Source organism: Trifolium pratense, linkage group LG4 (genome assembly GCF_020283565.1).
Source record: "Trifolium pratense cultivar HEN17-A07 linkage group LG4, ARS_RC_1.1, whole genome shotgun sequence".
Taxonomy (NCBI): Eukaryota; Viridiplantae; Streptophyta; class Magnoliopsida; order Fabales; family Fabaceae; genus Trifolium; species Trifolium pratense.
The window spans coordinates 38,310,840-38,327,584 of record NC_060062.1 but is presented as its reverse complement, the minus strand read 5'-3'; the positions used below and the strand labels follow the sequence as shown (position 1 = coordinate 38,327,584).

Genomic DNA, 16,745 nt, shown 5'->3' with positions numbered 1-16,745 from the left:
GACAATCAATAGGATTCACTAACCAATGACTTAAGCTACACATAAATACTTATGATCTATATCTAATAATCCTCCAAGATAAGACGTTATATTCCTCCACCACCTTCTCCCAATTGAATCCATCCAACTTGAAGATCAACCATTTCGCACTTTCCACGTATATGAGACAATGGAAAACCAAATGGCTCCTAATTTCTCGCCGACATTGTTTCCACCAGACACCAAGCCTTTGAAACAGCGCAAGTGCTCTATCCCTCCAGAAAGGCAGCTGATACTCCTAACCACCTCAATGACTCTTTCCAGCAAACGGAAAGGATAAGACGGTTGAAAAATACGTGACTAGCAGTCTCTATCCTACCACAGCCGGTGACACACAATAAGGACGAGTTCAACCAAACACGTTGTCCTTAATTGGGAGTCTATTTAGAAGAAGCCTCCAAACTAGAGCTGACATCTTCAACGGGACCAACGGATTCCACACTTATTTAGTTCAACCCACTGTATCAACCTCATCCTCACCCAAACAAGTATAAGCTTCTTTAACAGTGTAATCCGACTTTGCTCATTTCCAACAATCCTCCCCTCCATTCAGATTGATAGCTCCAAGAACAAAACAACTGCACACTTCTGATAATTCCTCCTCCCAACGGAACAGCCTCCTTCGCCCGTTCCACTTCACGAACTTAACCCCTCCCTCCTCGCCTATCATGTCTTCCACTGTTACTCCCTTGTCTATGCCAGTTCGAATAATCTACCAAAATTATGACTTAATGAAACACCATCCACCCAAGGGTCCAACCAGAACCTAGTATTCTTGCCTTCCCCTACCTCCTTCCTCAAATTGTCGCCAAACCAGCCTACCCCATGATTCCCCGGTAAATTTATGACAGTTTTTGAGTCCCTCCACCACAAAGAACCAATTTTGTCGCCCGCTTAGTACTATTCAACATTTATTTTTAAACTACCAATAAACATGTAAATTGATTGTGATCATCTATTACTGGTCCACAGTGGACCACTTATCAAAATGGTTCATCGTATAATTTGTTTTAGCTATAATGTATTAATGTATGGGCACACTATAACAATCGTTGACCCTTTTTTATAGTACTTATCTTAACTTTTTATAGTCAATATTTGGATTTATCTTTGTGAAAGATAAAAGTAATTTTAACAAGATAACATTGACATGATTAATATTTAACATATTTAAAGTTGTCGAATAGAAAATAATTCTAGTTTACAACAACAATACAAGAATTCTACCAAAAAAAAAAAAAAGAAAATAATTCTAGTTTTTAATTTCTTCATTATACAAACGTATCCAAGTATAAATTATATTAAGCTTCACTTCTAATCAAAATTAATTAATTTAAGATCAAGTTTCATCCCTTAAAACAAAACAAGCTAATGTAAAGGAGTCATATTTGTTGTGAAGAGTGTAACAATTATTTAAGTGTGTCATTTTACAGGGCATTCAGAAGGAACCAATCATAGTGCTGAAATTTTGAAATATTGTAAGCTACGTACATCCCAAGAGTATGGACAAATTGCAAAGCCTTCGATATTGTGAAAATGTTACTTTTTCTTTTCTTCAAGAAAAAACATAAATACAACAAAAAACAACAGCGAAACCATCTTGAAATGAATCAAAATTTTCTCTGTAGAAAGTCACCATCCTAATTCCTAAGGATGATGAACCAATGGAGTCCAGGGCTGTTGACTTGAATGCCATGTGTTGGGACTTCTCAAGAAAGTCATGAATATCAACACTTGATGTGTTTGGAAAACCATCTTGAAGGAAATTTCAAATTTGCGCAGCAAATCACTTCTTGACTAATTTCAAAACGTCGCCAACAAGATGTAAAGAACCAGTCACAAGAACCTGATGTACCAGCCAAACAATTTTGCATGTTAGATCTCGATACCCAGCACAAATTTATAATTCAGATTGACAAAGAGCAACCACTTTTAAGTCAAGACGTATATACTTTCTAGAGTAATACACAAAGTAGTGCAATTTGAAATTCATAGGTCACACCATACCGAACAATTGACCCGCGTAAATTTCAGATACAAATATCATGTTGAAAAGAGAGTGTGTAGTTAGAAACATACAACAATCTGTATCAAGAGCATCTATTACATTAAAATGCAATTTATTCTATCATTAAATATATTATCTTGTGATTTGAAATCAGATATTTTGCTACTCTTTGGCGTAATTAATGTTACCTGAAAACGAACTGACTGATTTTGTTGACTTCTGTCCCTAAGCCATTTTATTGCTACTGGCAATGACGAAAACACCGCGCTGTGTTCACAATTACTGGCACTCATTTCTATATCATCTTTTAGTTCTTCAGGAACAATGTCAGTAATTGTACCTGCTAAACCAAGGGTCAAAGAGTTAGGTCATACAATAATCACAAATACGGTTCTAATGTCATTCCACAGCGACAAAATCATCGCAAATAATTAGTAAATGAGAAGTCTAAGTTCTGACAACACAATTTGTATGTCATGAATCAATACCTTTTTTGCCTTGCATGAGATTTTCCCACACTCTTTGAAGAGCGATCTGCCACGATAGATCAACTTGAGAATCAGTCAGTGTTGTTGATGCTTGAGATCCAACTTTGTTATACACAGATAAACTTGGTACAAAAAGTGCCTTCTTGAAATAAACTCCTACAATTTCAAATTAATTGTTTCTTTATTTGATGCACGACTAAAGCCTTCTTTAGAAGAAGAATTGTCGATATAAAAAATAGTTTGCATTACTTTTCCTCCTAATAAACATAAATAAGTTCACCAAAAAATAATAATAAACATAAATAATCAGAGAAGTAATAGAGGAAAAAGCCACTGATTTGCAAAAACTATTAATCGTAGGAAGTTCTTAACCATCATTGGACTAAACCATTTTTTTATAACCGTGTCCTAGCGAAATCCAGGGACTACTGACCATGATCAGCACATGTTTCCATCAGGCGAGGAAGAAGCAACTGAGGATCTCGGACAGTCAAACAGTTGAACAGCAATATCTGCAGGTCATTCGACAACTTTAACTCGAGCTTCAATTAAAATATGAATCATCAATTCTGATTAAAAGAAGAAGCAGTTCTGCTCTTATCTCACAAGTTTATAATTTTTTATATCTAGAAAGTAAAGGTTTAATTATGTACTCTACCGGAGCGGATTTTCTCTGCGCTCCTCTTTCTCCATGTTGCATCTTTACTACATCATGTGAGGATTTAGGATTATCAAGTTGCCGATGAAATAACATTTCGTCCGGACTGTTATCTTTGATGGCAAGAGAAAACCACCTTGCACATACTTCCATGCTTTCAGGACTATGAGCCCCATCTAAAAAGAAAACAAGTTCGTTTGATTGGTCATTCTTGAAGTGCATGTCAGAAACAATCTGAGCCCTTCCTTGCAAACTTGCACTTGTTAACCCTTTTATGAATTGTTCTGGTAAAGTATCCTTCATGCAGGTAGATGAACCACTTCAGAGAAAAGGACTGAAAAAAGGCATAAAAATAAATAACTACTTTAAGAACATACCGTTCGTTCCAAGTATGCGTCTCCGATATTCCCTGTCCTTTTCAGCCATGTAGAGCACAGTGCAATGGCAAGAGCAGCATTTAAATATTGATGTTCTCCTTCAAGACCAAGTGTTAAACCATTTAGCAATTTGGCGTCTAATGGAGGTACAACTTGAAGAGGTACCTGGAATTTGCAAGATTTGCTTAGCTGATTGAACTACTAATCCTAATTAAGCACGGAGCAAAATTGTACCCTTTTACTTGATATTCGTGTCAATATTATAGGACTATGCCAAGTGACGATTCATTCAGATTTATTTCGAAAGTAGTAAATATCATCATGAAAGAACATACATTTAACTTAGAAGCCTTATCTTCAAGTACATGCATGGCTTCTTCCGGTTGTGGCACTGTAAAAGCTGGAATCCGATCCTAGAACAAATGAACAAATAATTCCAAGGAAGTTATCAGAAAGTGCACATTATTTATAGTCATCAAAAAAGAACTTTTCTTCTTGAAAATAAGCCAAAAATAATATGCATAAAAGAAAAAACCTTAAAGATACCAGCCTTCTCACCGGCAATTTCCCCAAGAGTATTTCCTGTTAATTTAGTACAAATTAGTGGCATCAAAACATGCACATTCACCATTTTCTGATACTCCGCGTATATCATATCAATTTTTAAAACATATAAATAGCTATAAGCCTATATAAGTATGCATTACATTTGTGATTACCTAGAATTGAAAAATAGAAAACTAACCAAGAATCTCCATGTGGTCATACCCTAAGGAAGTTATTCCACACACAATAGGTTCCTTAACCTGAAATAGAAACAAACGTACATGAGCCTTTTCCAAGATATTAACTTCTAGGTAAAACAGATACAAATACCAAGATTCAATATTCATGCATTCATGTAATGTTAGACCAATATACTTCTGCTGAAATAAAAACTATACATACCACATTTGTTGCATCATATTTTCCCCCTAATCCAACCTCCATGATAGCAACATCTACCTAGACAGAGATTAAAAATAAATTATTCGTTAGACCAATATAAATTAGTATATCTACCAAACAAAAGATTCTATAGAAATTCAAATCACAGGGATCAAACCTGCTCTTCTGCAAATATCTTGAAGGCAAGTAAAGCGAGGAAACGGAAATAGTTAGGCATTGGAACATTATCATCAGTTTTTTCCTGTGCACCGTTGAAATGACAAACTGATTACTTAATAGCATGAGCAAGCATATGAACACAATAGTTCACCTCTAAGTTCAAAACACGCAATGTTTTTATTCTTTTTCTCAAATAAATAACACTAGACTCCTTTCTTCCATATGCATGGAAACATACCTTTAGTCTATCATAACACCACCAGAAGTATGCTAAAAATTTCTCTTGAGAGATTTCTATACTGCAGAAGCAACAAAAATAATGCTAAATAATCAAATAAATGAAGTAATGCTGCAACAAAAGGTACAATATAAATGTATTTTTCCTTGATCTACGAAAGTTAGCAAAAATTGAAAAAGTACTAATACTAATGAATAAATTCATGGCTAAACAAGTTCAACATTAACAAAATTATCAGAGTTCATAAACTTAATTAGAATGCACCTTTGACAAAGCATATGACAGATACGTAATATAATTCAAAGAATTCAAACTGCATATTTAAAGCAGAAAATGAATCCAATATGAGCACAAACAAAAAAAACACACAAGTATATGAATGCATTAGGAAAAGGCAATAAATCAACAAATAAATTTGATGCACTCACCCATTTAAACGAAATCTTTCTCGGATATCAATTAGGTGAGGAGACGTAAAAAGTCCAGTACGAAAACCACAGTTACGTAATATAGATTCTGTGAAGGTGCATGTCGATCCCTATGGCACCACAATGCAAAATAACAATATCCATCATTCCAATGTGTATATAGTTACTAATTACAATATAAACACAGAATTATAAAGGACAAAACTAAGGTAAAGTACTATAGACACTATTCCAATGTGTACTGCATCTCTAAGTTCTGTCCAGTTATAAATCCACAACAGCTACACGTTTCTCTAACCACAAGAAGCCATAAACTACAAGCTACATATAAATAATACAAAAACCAAAATTGAACTACTCATGATGGCTTCAGTTACACGCAACCAAAAAGCCACTAAAGTAAAAAAGAAATTACCTTCCCTTTGGTACCAGCAACATGGATAATCTTCATATTTGAAATCTGCTCCTCCAAATCTAGCATCTATGAAAATCATACTTCAATGTTAAAAACAACCATCCAAACAAAATCACCAAATACTCAAAACCTAATTGGCCAATTCACATATGTAGCACCGACACGCCTATGTAGCATTGACAGGCTAAGTATATCCGGTGTCCAACATATGTCAATGTCTGACACCGGCACAATACTTACACATGTGGTTATATTCAATTATTTCTATTTACTTAAAATTATTATCGATGTCCATGTGTAAGTTACATGTCATGTCTACTATTTGTGTCTGTGTTTCATAGAGAAATCACAAACTTTTCAAAATTTTACCTTTAAGTACACAAATAAAACATCAAATTGATCACCAAAATTGCTACCATCAGCACGAGTTCGTCTAATGATCAAAGATGACAAAGCCTCTAATGCTTCTTCATAGTTAGTCAATGATGACGATTTCGATGACCCATTACCACCTTCTACAAAAAGGAAAACACCCCACAAAAGAAAAAATGGTAAAAAATATTAAAAATCAAATTTTTAATTTGAGTTGAAGCAGCCCAGAAGAAAAAGAATGAATATAAGATTAAAAGGAATGAAAAAAAATGAAGTTTGAAGGTGTAAATAGAGATGAATAAGGGAATAATACCTTGTTCAGACATGGCTTTTGAGGTTTGAACTGTGAATGAAAAAGGAAGAGTTTTGTGTATGAATTGTGAAGTAGAGAGGAGAGTGGAAATGGAAGGTGGAGTCGAGATTGTTGAAGGATTAAAAGGGGATAGAAAAAGTTGTTTTTTGTGGTGGTATGCACAAATTTTTAGTCACACTCACACAAATCAAAAAACAAAAAAAAATTAATTTGTCACATCAATTTATATCACTTTAATTACTTTACTTTAATTTTTTTTACTTTATGTGAGTGTGTCTAACACTACTCATTTATATTTGTTCTTATACAAGTATTTTCCGGTAATAACATTGTATTATTATACTGACTTGACAAAAAAAATATACATTGTATTATATTGCGGGCGTTAGCCCTCTACTATACAAAAAAAAATAATGTATTACATAATATAATATAAGTAAGAGTCGGTGTTCGAAATTCAGGTAAATTTTTTTGTTATTGGACTATTTAAATAACGTATTTGTTCAATTCTATCTAATTAATGTATCTATTTTTTTTTGACAGAGTAATTAATGTATCTATAGAACTATTTGTTGTAACAAAAATAATTTATCTATTCATAATTTTATTTATATTTATAAATATTCAAAATAATTACACATGAATGAAAGGTAAATAGGTAATAAGTTGCGTCGTTAATCCTTTCTGAATGGCGAAAGCAATCATTTTGGAAACTACATCCATAGACCTCTGAGAGATAACATTGTTATGCATGACCTTTTGGACTCTTTTCAAAATATCAACAACATTTTGTGCTAGGAAGCCAAAAGTGTCAAACACGAACGGTATAAAAAGCATGTTAATTGTAAGAACACGATTTCTCATGTTTGACCACTTTGCTTAAAACAGCTTTGAGGGTCGCTTGTCCCACAATAAAATCTCACATCCTCAATCCCATAAGTGGGAAAACTTTAGTCAAGTCCACACAAGCATGATTGCCTCATATCCACCCGTACACTAGAACATCTACGGGTCTAAACATCGATCTCTTTTTTTATAGGTCAGCCAAATATTCAATTCAACATAGTGACGGCTTTAGAGCTCAATTCAACTTTTAGTTATGTTTGAATTCTAATTAAACAATATAATTATATATTTGGAAATTGGTGTACACAATCTCTCAAATAAAATTATTTCAGTTGAAAAGAATCTATAAGAAAAAACAATCTATGTGTTTGTGTCTGAAAAACGTTTGAATTAGGTTATTTTTGAGCTTATGCAAACAGCTTATGCAATATAAATTAAGTTTTATGCTATTTTATAAGTTCACACTAATGAAAATTGTATTTTTATAAGTTATTTTATCATAAACTATCTTGAGAAATTTATAATAATACATAAAAATTATATTGTTTGCATAAGCTTAAAAATAAGCTAATAAGCTAATCCAAACAGGGTCTGGGTAATTAATATCCACTATATATTGTTTTTTTTTTTGACTAACTATATATTGTGTTTTTGGAACTTTGTATGTGCGTACTATCTTAACCAAACTCAAGTATCATTAGATTTTTCCGAATCTTAACTTAGGTTTAAGTCTAAAACGACTACAAACTTTGACCAAACCAAAATTGTAAACCATGTGAAGTACAAGTGTAATTCATCTCAACTTGACCCATGAACATCTGGGGTAGAAATTAGTAGTTCTGTTCTGGTGGAAGTTTAGAAATGAGCTTTACTCTTTGCATTAGAAGCTGCAAAGAAATGTCAAAGGTAGTTTTGTGCCAAGCAAGAACTCAAGTATATAATCTTCCAAATATATTTTTTTTATACAAAGGCCAGTGCAGTGCAAACGCATCAGTTGTAGAAACTTGACATCCCAACTATGTTGGCACCACAATATAATCTTCCAAATATAGATCACCCCAACACCCAACAAATAGCTTCCATAATTAGAAAATCATCACCTCTATACATTTTCAATACCTATTCCAGTAACAAGCAATTCACTTGTAATATTTTTTTTTTTTGTTTTCCAACCACCACCATCTAAAAGCCGAGACACAATAGCTTATAACAAATCAAAAGATAAATTGCTATTCTGTAAAAGATACAACAGATCCAACGGGATAAGACACTCTGTTAAAGAAAAATGTTGCGACCTTATTCACATGTCCATCAAAGCAATCGTCTAAGCTGCTCGTTTTCCTTACGCAGAGACTTCACTTCTTTCAACAACTCAGCTTGGTTTTCCAGAATTGAGTTCATCGCGGTTGACATTTCAATCTGTTGAAGAAGACAATTAGTTAGAGAAGAAATGAAAAAATGCAGATATGGCCTTCACTTATTCCATATGTATACCTCTTGCAGATGAAACTGTCGTAATATTTCAAGATGGACGTTTCTCACATCCTCGTGTATGGATTTCTGAAAGGAATCTAGAGTTTCGTCCAGTGTCCGTTGAAAAAGCTGTAGTGTAAATGACGATCCTTGTGCATCTGACTGAGATGGTTTCTGTTGGGGTATTGTTCCCTATCATCAAATTACATAAATCAATACATTAGAATTAGAAAACTAAAGGAACAACATATCTAAAGACTACCATAACAGATATCAGCGAACATAGAAATATCTTTTTCTCTTTTAAATGCAAAATATAATACATGCAATTCAATAAACAGATCTAATTAAGTTGTAACTATTAACATACATTTGTCAGAGAGCCTGAATCTGTTGGAAGAGATATATCAGACTTCAATAGCAAGCTATTTAGAAGTTCTTCTCTGGTTTCTGCTCCTGATTTCTTAATCTTAGGTGAACCAACAGAAAGAGATGCTCCATCAGCTAAGGAAGATGCAATGCCAATTCTTTCTGCATAGCTAGAAATTCTTCTAGAAAAGGCTGACGTTTTAGGAGAATCAGACAATTTTGGGGAGTCAATGTTTGTCTGTCCAAGGTTGGTTTTTGTATTGATGGAGGACAAAGGCATAGAAGTAGAGAACATGTGATCAGTAAACCCCAATGAAGTCTCCTGGCCAGTAGAAACATCTTTGGTGCGTAAATTGGAAAAATTTAGGCTTGAACTTGTATAGGAACCAATACCAGTTGATAACGATGTATCCTGCAACCCAGAAAGCATTGATCCTGCCGTCTGACCGCTGGAAGCCAACATCCCAAAACGAGATGGTGCATTTACAGCCGGACGTGGGTAAGTATATTTATCAGGTAGCTTCTCACCACCCCAGGCTTCTGGAGGAGTGATGGAAGACTCTTCACTCTTTGTAGATGGAGGAGGAGTTAACCCCACAAGTGGAAAGGAAGAATTAGTGATATCCTACAGCAAGTTGGTAGTATAATAAGTCAAAAGAAGATTAAATTACCCATCTGGTCAAAAAAAAATATCAAACGTGCATGAAATCTTAAAAAAATGGGATTTGGTTTGTAATAAATAAATATCAAGTGTATATGAAATGTTAAAAAATGAGATTTCATTTGTAATGTCTGAAATTTTCAAAAATAGGAATTGATTTCATTGTATAAATTCCATCAACATCAGCACTATAATTTTAGAAATCATGTCATCAGATTTGTTAGCAACTTAGCATTTGATTTTATGTTAAATAAATAAACTATAGCACCCTTCGTAAATAAATAAACCTAGGGTTGACTTTGATGGATGAATTCAAAAAATTGTTCTAATAGATGATATTATGTAGTATGTTTTCCTGCACATAATATGCCTTGAAATCTCATAGTTTCATGTCCTACACATTAACACTATTCCGTAAAGCATGGTTGGCAGGATATAAGATTTGTTGCAACTTGAATTGAAGGTTTATTCGTAGATCAACATTTCACAGGAAGTTATACTCAATATTACGGAGACAATAACCTGCTTGGCAGTTGAGCTAGACTTCCAATCAGCTATTACATGGTCGCTGAGTAAGTTACTGCTTGCATCTTCTGAACTTGGGAATCTTCGACTGGATGATCGAAACATCACAGGTTTCCTATCTGAATCCCACAGTGAAGGTGTTATTGGTGTAACATCCACAAGAGGGGAGAATACCTCCATGTCATCCTTGAAGTTATAACTACCACGTGGAGCATGCAACCTGGACAGTGTTCCACCTGGCCATAAATGGTTTCGGAGTGGTGTTTCCTCTCCAGTAGACACATTTTGTAGGCTTGTTGTAAATCCACTGCTGGATGTTGCAAGTGAAGATGTATCAATGGAAGAACCCAGCCGACCAGAATTCCAAGTACTAGACACTGATGTGGAAATGCTTGATGAAGTTGCAGAAGGTAAAGGATCGGGCATAAGGATTGAATCTTCCACAGAATTTCCGATAAGAGCAGTCTCAGCAGAGCAATTCCTTTCATCGACAATAACTGGTTTTGATCTTTGCCAACATAAGCTTGTAACAGCCTGTTGGATGGTATAATAATTTAGAATAAAGAGGACACTAACTAGAAACATAAATCGATAACCTGGCATCAAGATATTAATGCTTTCAGTTGAAGAACATAATAGAATATGAGAAAGAAATTTCTAAAATGGTTGAGTGATTTGCACTCAGCTGATCTTTTATTTTATTTTTTTTGAAATGGAAAATGTTACTAATTAGTTTTTATAATAGGGGTGGAGATCGAACCTTTGACCACCTTATCACTCCACTCCATAACTCCCTCACCTCACCCCAACCACCAAGCCACACTCTAATATCCCCTACTGAAGGTTTAAGTGCAATAAATCATGCAGATCAAGACAAAAATTGTAAATGAAGCAAAAGAATTACCTCTGAACTACCATAAGCATGAAGAACACCAAAAGGTTGTGGTTTTCCACGGACATCATAGAAAGCGACACGCCCATTGCTAGTTCCGGCGGCCAGCATCCAACCATCATCTCTGAAGGCCAAACAAGAAAAAGGAGCTTCGCAAGAAATGCAAGATGTTGGTCTTCTAGATCCAGAGTCATAAGTGTATAATTTCTTATCAAGACCAACACTAGCAATGATCTGTTAATTGGAAAAAGAAATCAGAAAGCAAAATTATTGTAACTAAAGAAAGGGTAAAAAAGTTCACAGCAAGATGAAACAGCCTCACTACATATATAAATGTAAAACAAGCCATGAAAAAAAGAAAGAAAAAAAAAACCTTGTCGTTGGACGGAGAGAAGCCAATTCCAGCAGTAGGCGCAGAATGCTGCTTCATCCATGAAACCTTAATAATTTCCAGAAAATATTTGCTGTCAACTTGAAAATATCTATTTGGAATAATAAAGATAAAAAAGGTAAAAGAAAGAGAAAACTCCTGCAGAAGGAGGTAACTCGTTGAAAAACAAAAATACTGAACTGATTACTAGTAATACGATTGGTTGTAGTTTACACACCCAAAACAGAGTTTCATCCCCAAATAACATGTTTGGTAAAACTATGGCTGGGTATGTTTGAACATGAGTTTGGGTCTCAAACCATGGCTCAAGTGGTAATGCAAAAAAGTTGCTTTTCAGTTCAGACAATTGACAAACCATGGTTTTTAAACTATAATTAAGACGAGATAAAGACATGATTAAGAATGATGTAGATGGCATAGATGTTTCAACTATCAACCAAGTCAAAAATTGTAGAATTTGCTTTAAATGGGTCCCCCGCAAGTGGGCGGTGGGATTGGTCCCCTTGGATTAGTCGGTCCTAAGACCGGATACCAAGTTTTCAAAAAAAAAATAAAAATTGTAGAATTTTGCAGTATGGTATATAATTATAAGTGAGCATATGGCATACCTTAGGGTTGCGTCCAGTTGTATCCCACAAATGTACTGTCCCATCATCACCAGCTGTCACGAGAAGATGACGACTAACCCGAGAATAATCAAGAACTCTCAACATCTGGTCTTACAGTTTCAAATATAAAAGATTAGTCCATATACACTTATGCAAGGCCAGTCACCAAGCAGAAAGTTCAAGTTCAAAAAATGAGAAATACCTGTTGATTGGGATCTTTGAGTTCAGCTGCCCTTTGCCCAGAAGCAAGGTTATGAAGTATAAGGTCCCCACTGAGGCTAATAGAAGCCAAATGTTCATCTTTACAATTGTACATAACACCTGTAACAGTATTAGTATGACCCTTTAGCCATTTAATACAGCGCTTCCTTTGCAAATCCCATATCTTTACAACTTGACCGCTTCCTCCAGAACACATATATCTGGATGCTTTATTGCTGAAACTGATAGCCAATATTGACTCCTGCCAATAAATAATAAATCAGCATGAAACCATGAAGTAAAAGAACAAAAATTAAGTGACTAGTCTGATAGAAACTGGTACCAAAATACAAATTAATAGTAATTTTACAATGGGTTCCCAAGAAATTCGAGAGCCTTGGTTGTCTCCCCTCCAGGAATTCAAGAGCTATTATAAAATATACTTATTTAATAATAATAGTCAAACAATACTCCCCCCTTTGAAATTCACCTTGCCCTCAAGGTGATGGATTAAATAAGTATCTTCCATTGTCCATAACTTGAAGTACAATGATAGAGTATTGTGTGAAATATGAGAACTTATGCCTGGATCAAAAACTTTGTTTTGGGTGACACTTTTAAGCAAAAAACAGGGCATGATTCTTGTAGTACCAGCAAACATCTCCCTGATCTTTGACCACATATCAATGCAACAACAATAGTCTAACATAGTCAGCATGCAACCATCAATTATCAGTGCCACTAATACCAAGGAGTGAGCATATAATTGAAGCAAATAAATGGAAAGAAAAAGAACATTCTTATGCAAGGTGACTTGACTGACTTCAATTACCAATGCTGACACGTAAGATTGTAACAAGGAACGAAAGATCCTTGTAACAAGGAACGAAAGATCCTACCAAAATAAGTTTTTTGTTTTAACAGTCCTACCAAAATAAGTGTGTAGGATCAGCGGTAAGGGGTAGCAAGATCATAAAACAAAAGATAGTAACAAGGATCATAAGAACCTACCCAAACGAAAATAATACTAATATAGTGCATTAGTTCACAAGTCTTAATAAATCAAAAATCACAAACAAAAACACAGAGCTTTCTGAAGCTTAAACATAAACCAACCCAGTTTAAACATAAAAGAGACTAATCAAAGCTTAACATAACACAACCAAGTCCACAAAAGAAAATACTTCAAGCCTAGATCAAATTGATAATGCACCAACCAACCATATCATCTTCCATATTCCATAACACTAACATATTTATCTTCATTAATCTCAACATCATATCCACAATCTTGTCCATCAACACCTCCTACTTCATTGTCACTTTCTTCAACATTAGGAACAACCAATTCATCTACAGGTACAGTTGATGTAGCACTACATCAGCTTCTTCAATACGACTCAAATCATCGTTCAGATCAACCATAGATATAAAAGGCTTACACCTGCATTTTCTTCCTCATCCGCATTACCGCATACCAATCATCATCAGAATTAAATCTTGTGGTCTCCTTCCAGCCTTCTTGCCCAACCTTGCATTAGCTATTGCATACATAAGAACGAACTATCATACATTTTTTAGATTTTCAGTGGCAATTTGGCTCGATTTCGCCAAAACGCGCAATTATGTGTGAGATCTGAGTCACAAAGCCCTCTAACCATCGTAATATCGTATGATTTGACAAGTCAACACACAATTTTGATTACCATGGTTTAAGCATTGAGTATTTTCTTGTGTGGACTTGGTTGTGTTATGTTTAGAATTTAGAAAGCCTCATGTTTGGTATGTGATTTTGGATTAAGACTTGTTAGGTTGTTTTGCATGTTACCTATGAACTCATGCTAGTGACATGCTTTGTATGTTAGTATGTTACCTATGAACTCATGCAAATGACATGTTTTGCATGAATTATTATTACTAAAATTTTCATTTTGGCAGGATCTTACAATACTTCTTATGATCTTATGTTTTAAGATCTTGCTATCTCAACCCGATCATAGGTAATCATTTCGGTAGGATCTTACCAACCTTTATACAATCTTGCTACCTCCTCTTGATCCTAGGCAAGATCTCGATCATGAAAACATTGTATACCCAAAGAAAAAAAAATATAAGTATTACACAAATGAGCTTCCGTGTCTTGTTGATTGGTCTAAAAAAGCTAACATAACATAGTAGTCTTTCCCTCATGCCTTTCAAAGTTCAACTGTCTGTTTATTGAACCAAAGGAGACTATTTTTATTAAACTTGGGAAATCAAATAGAAAGGAAAGATGACAACAACTAAAAGCCTATTCGCTTAAGAAAGCTATTCCCATTCTATCAGCAGCAAGAGCCAAACTAATTCCCACAGGAGAAGTTCAAGGAGATTCTCCAATGTCATTTTCTATCTCCAACACTTTAAAGAAAAACTACAAAATTTACGCCAAAAATCTCACAAGCAAAAATAACTCTATTAATAACATTGCATCTTTTGTTTTTGAACAGCTTAATAACAATGCATCTAATCTGTCCTATATTGTTAGGAACCCAATAATTGGATTCCAAAAACATATCAATATTGATAAGAAAAATATAAATATACACCAGTGAAGATACTCTCTGTACACTGGTTTGAAACCAGTCAAAACAATATTTTTCATAAAGATGCTTTCTAAGGAAATGGAAGTCTATATTTATAGAATTCCTATACACAAGGAGAGGGGCAAAGATCAATAACAACTGGCCTAAAACAGAAAACTAACTGACCGACAACTAACAAACAAACCCAACTAACTAAGATAACTAACTAACCAACTTCTATACCAACTCTTAACTAGTTTAATTTCCATTCATTCTATATCCTAACATATACTCTTAATACAACAACTTCAAACAAATGCATAGAAAACAAGTGTTTAAGCAACACTAAATCCCATATAAGGCTTTAAACTTTCTCACAATGCATTACACATTACAAAACCCAACATCAAAATTCATAAATTACCTCAATATTGTCAACACTATCACTACCAGCAACAGGAATAGTTCCCATACTCTGTCCATTCTTTCGCCACAAAGAGATCCTCTTATCATCACCAGCACTTGCAACAACCAAATCTGTTCAAAAACACAATTCACCACAATCAACACTTATTGAATTTTTGTTTTTCCCAATTAACAAATCACTATTTGGGGAAATTCAAACCCTAGAAATAAAAGAACAAAATTTAGAGAGAAATGAACTAACTTGTGTGATTCCACTTGACTGAATTCACTTGAGAACCGGAAGTAGGAGTGAAACTAAGAGTACAAGGATCCCCAGGTTTAACAGAGGAGTCGAAAAGCCGGTCGGAGGCGTCAAATAGTTTGACGGTGTCGCCGCCACTGGCGGCCAATAACGGCATTGATGACGGATCGGAAAAATTTGTTGCCGATAATGTTATAACAGAAAGTGTTTGAAAATGGATTTAGAAATTACGAAATTAGAAACCCTAAGATTGAAAATGAAATTCGAGATTGGGAATTGAAAATTTTGAACGATGGTGATGTAGCGATTGAGCGCCTTTATATGGTTGGGGAGCGGGTGTAAAAGGGTACCCAGCTCTCAATTACCCGTTAACTTTTTTCTTTTTTTTGAATTTCCATTATGAATTGAATTATACATTACTCTTTCATTTAAATATCATACGAAAAAATAAAAAACCGGAACCACTTGATATCAGAACTGATGTTCGAACCAGATTAAATTGGTGATGAAAATCAATTCAAGAAAAAATACACCCCGTTAAGTCTTTACACTGACGTAACATGTCTATTAAATTCGGAGATAAATAAATTTATTTAGAGTTTAATAGAGATGCATCGACGGTGTAAAATAGTTTTACACGATCATCCAATAAGCAACTATCATTTTGTCATGTCATATTAAGAAAGTGGGGTGACGTGGCGGAAAATATGATTGTGACTGGTTGACGGTGTAAAATTATTTTACATTGTCTGTGCATATTCTTTTTTCTCTTTTTATCAGTATGAATAAGATACGACTTATTTGATTTGAAATTTTGAGATGAATCACAAATTGTGGAATATTTTAGATATTCTATAGTACCTTATCATATTGTGTCATTCAGATTCCTATTTTAGGATATATATTACGGTAAATTCTAATATGGATCACTTCATCAAGTGGTCAATAGTGGACTAGTCGTGAATAACATTATAACGAATACGAATTTTACAAAATCCACCGTTGGATTGAAAGTTTATATCATATAGATCATCCATAGAAAAATTTAGAAAAATTAAAAATCATTTGATATGTTATTGAGACACATCAAGATTAACGGTTTATTAAA

At 34.3% G+C, this 16,745-nt stretch overlaps 2 protein-coding genes across 9 annotated transcripts; both read right to left on the bottom strand.

Annotated features, from left to right (window-relative positions):
- Nucleotides 1-1,448: 1,448 nt before the first annotated feature.
- Nucleotides 1,449-6,630, bottom strand: LOC123882193 (folylpolyglutamate synthase-like). Of its 7 annotated transcripts, none has more exons than XM_045931000.1 (16): nt 6,444-6,630; nt 6,128-6,273; nt 5,759-5,824; nt 5,344-5,453; nt 4,916-4,976; nt 4,676-4,759; nt 4,519-4,575; nt 4,316-4,376; nt 4,106-4,152; nt 3,906-3,983; nt 3,571-3,735; nt 3,194-3,490; nt 2,969-3,047; nt 2,536-2,691; nt 2,236-2,390; nt 1,449-1,885 (listed from the first exon to the last, which is right to left on the bottom strand). In XM_045931000.1, the coding sequence occupies exons 1-16, from the start codon at nt 6,454-6,456 to the stop codon at nt 1,826-1,828; spliced, it is 1,635 nt and encodes a 544-aa protein (XP_045786956.1). In that variant the 5' UTR covers nt 6,457-6,630; the 3' UTR covers nt 1,449-1,825. The 7 variants fall into 7 exon arrangements, with proteins under 7 accessions (XP_045786956.1, XP_045786958.1, XP_045786959.1 ...); XM_045931002.1 differs by having other exon boundaries at nt 2,236-2,387; nt 6,444-6,604; XM_045931003.1 differs by having other exon boundaries at nt 2,537-2,581; nt 6,444-6,604.
- A 1,653-nt stretch (nt 6,631-8,283) lies between these two features.
- LOC123882192 (protein NEDD1-like) lies at nt 8,284-16,043 on the bottom strand. Of its 2 annotated transcripts, XM_045930998.1 has the most exons (10): nt 15,638-16,043; nt 15,395-15,507; nt 12,411-12,671; nt 12,209-12,313; nt 11,583-11,648; nt 11,222-11,443; nt 10,315-10,851; nt 9,133-9,756; nt 8,784-8,954; nt 8,284-8,708 (listed from the first exon to the last, which is right to left on the bottom strand). In XM_045930998.1, the coding sequence occupies exons 1-10, from the start codon at nt 15,792-15,794 to the stop codon at nt 8,601-8,603; spliced, it is 2,364 nt and encodes a 787-aa protein (XP_045786954.1). In that variant the 5' UTR covers nt 15,795-16,043; the 3' UTR covers nt 8,284-8,600. The 2 variants fall into 2 exon arrangements, with proteins under 2 accessions (XP_045786954.1, XP_045786955.1); XM_045930999.1 differs by lacking the exons at nt 15,395-15,507; nt 15,638-16,043 and adding an exon at nt 12,900-13,019.
- Nucleotides 16,044-16,745: the final 702 nt, after the last annotated feature.

Bases quoted from the DNA above. Each gene is read 5' to 3' on its own strand.
- LOC123882193 (XM_045931000.1), bottom strand. The intron at 5,454-5,758 runs GTAATTTCTTTT...GTGGTGCCATAG, and splicing joins TTGCTGGTACCAAAGGGAAG to GGATCGACATGCACCTTCAC. The intron at 3,048-3,193 runs GTAGAGTACATA...AATGACCTGCAG, and splicing joins CGCAGAGAAAATCCGCTCCG to ATATTGCTGTTCAACTGTTT.
- LOC123882192 (XM_045930998.1), bottom strand. From the start codon at position 15,794: ATGCCGTTATTGGCCGCCAGTGGCGGCGACACCGTCAAACTATTTGAC. The intron at 12,314-12,410 runs GTATTTCTCATT...CTGTAAGACCAG, and splicing joins TCAAAGATCCCAATCAACAG to ATGTTGAGAGTTCTTGATTA. The intron at 11,649-12,208 runs GTATGCCATATG...GAAATTATTAAG, and splicing joins CAACTGGACGCAACCCTAAG to GTTTCATGGATGAAGCAGCA.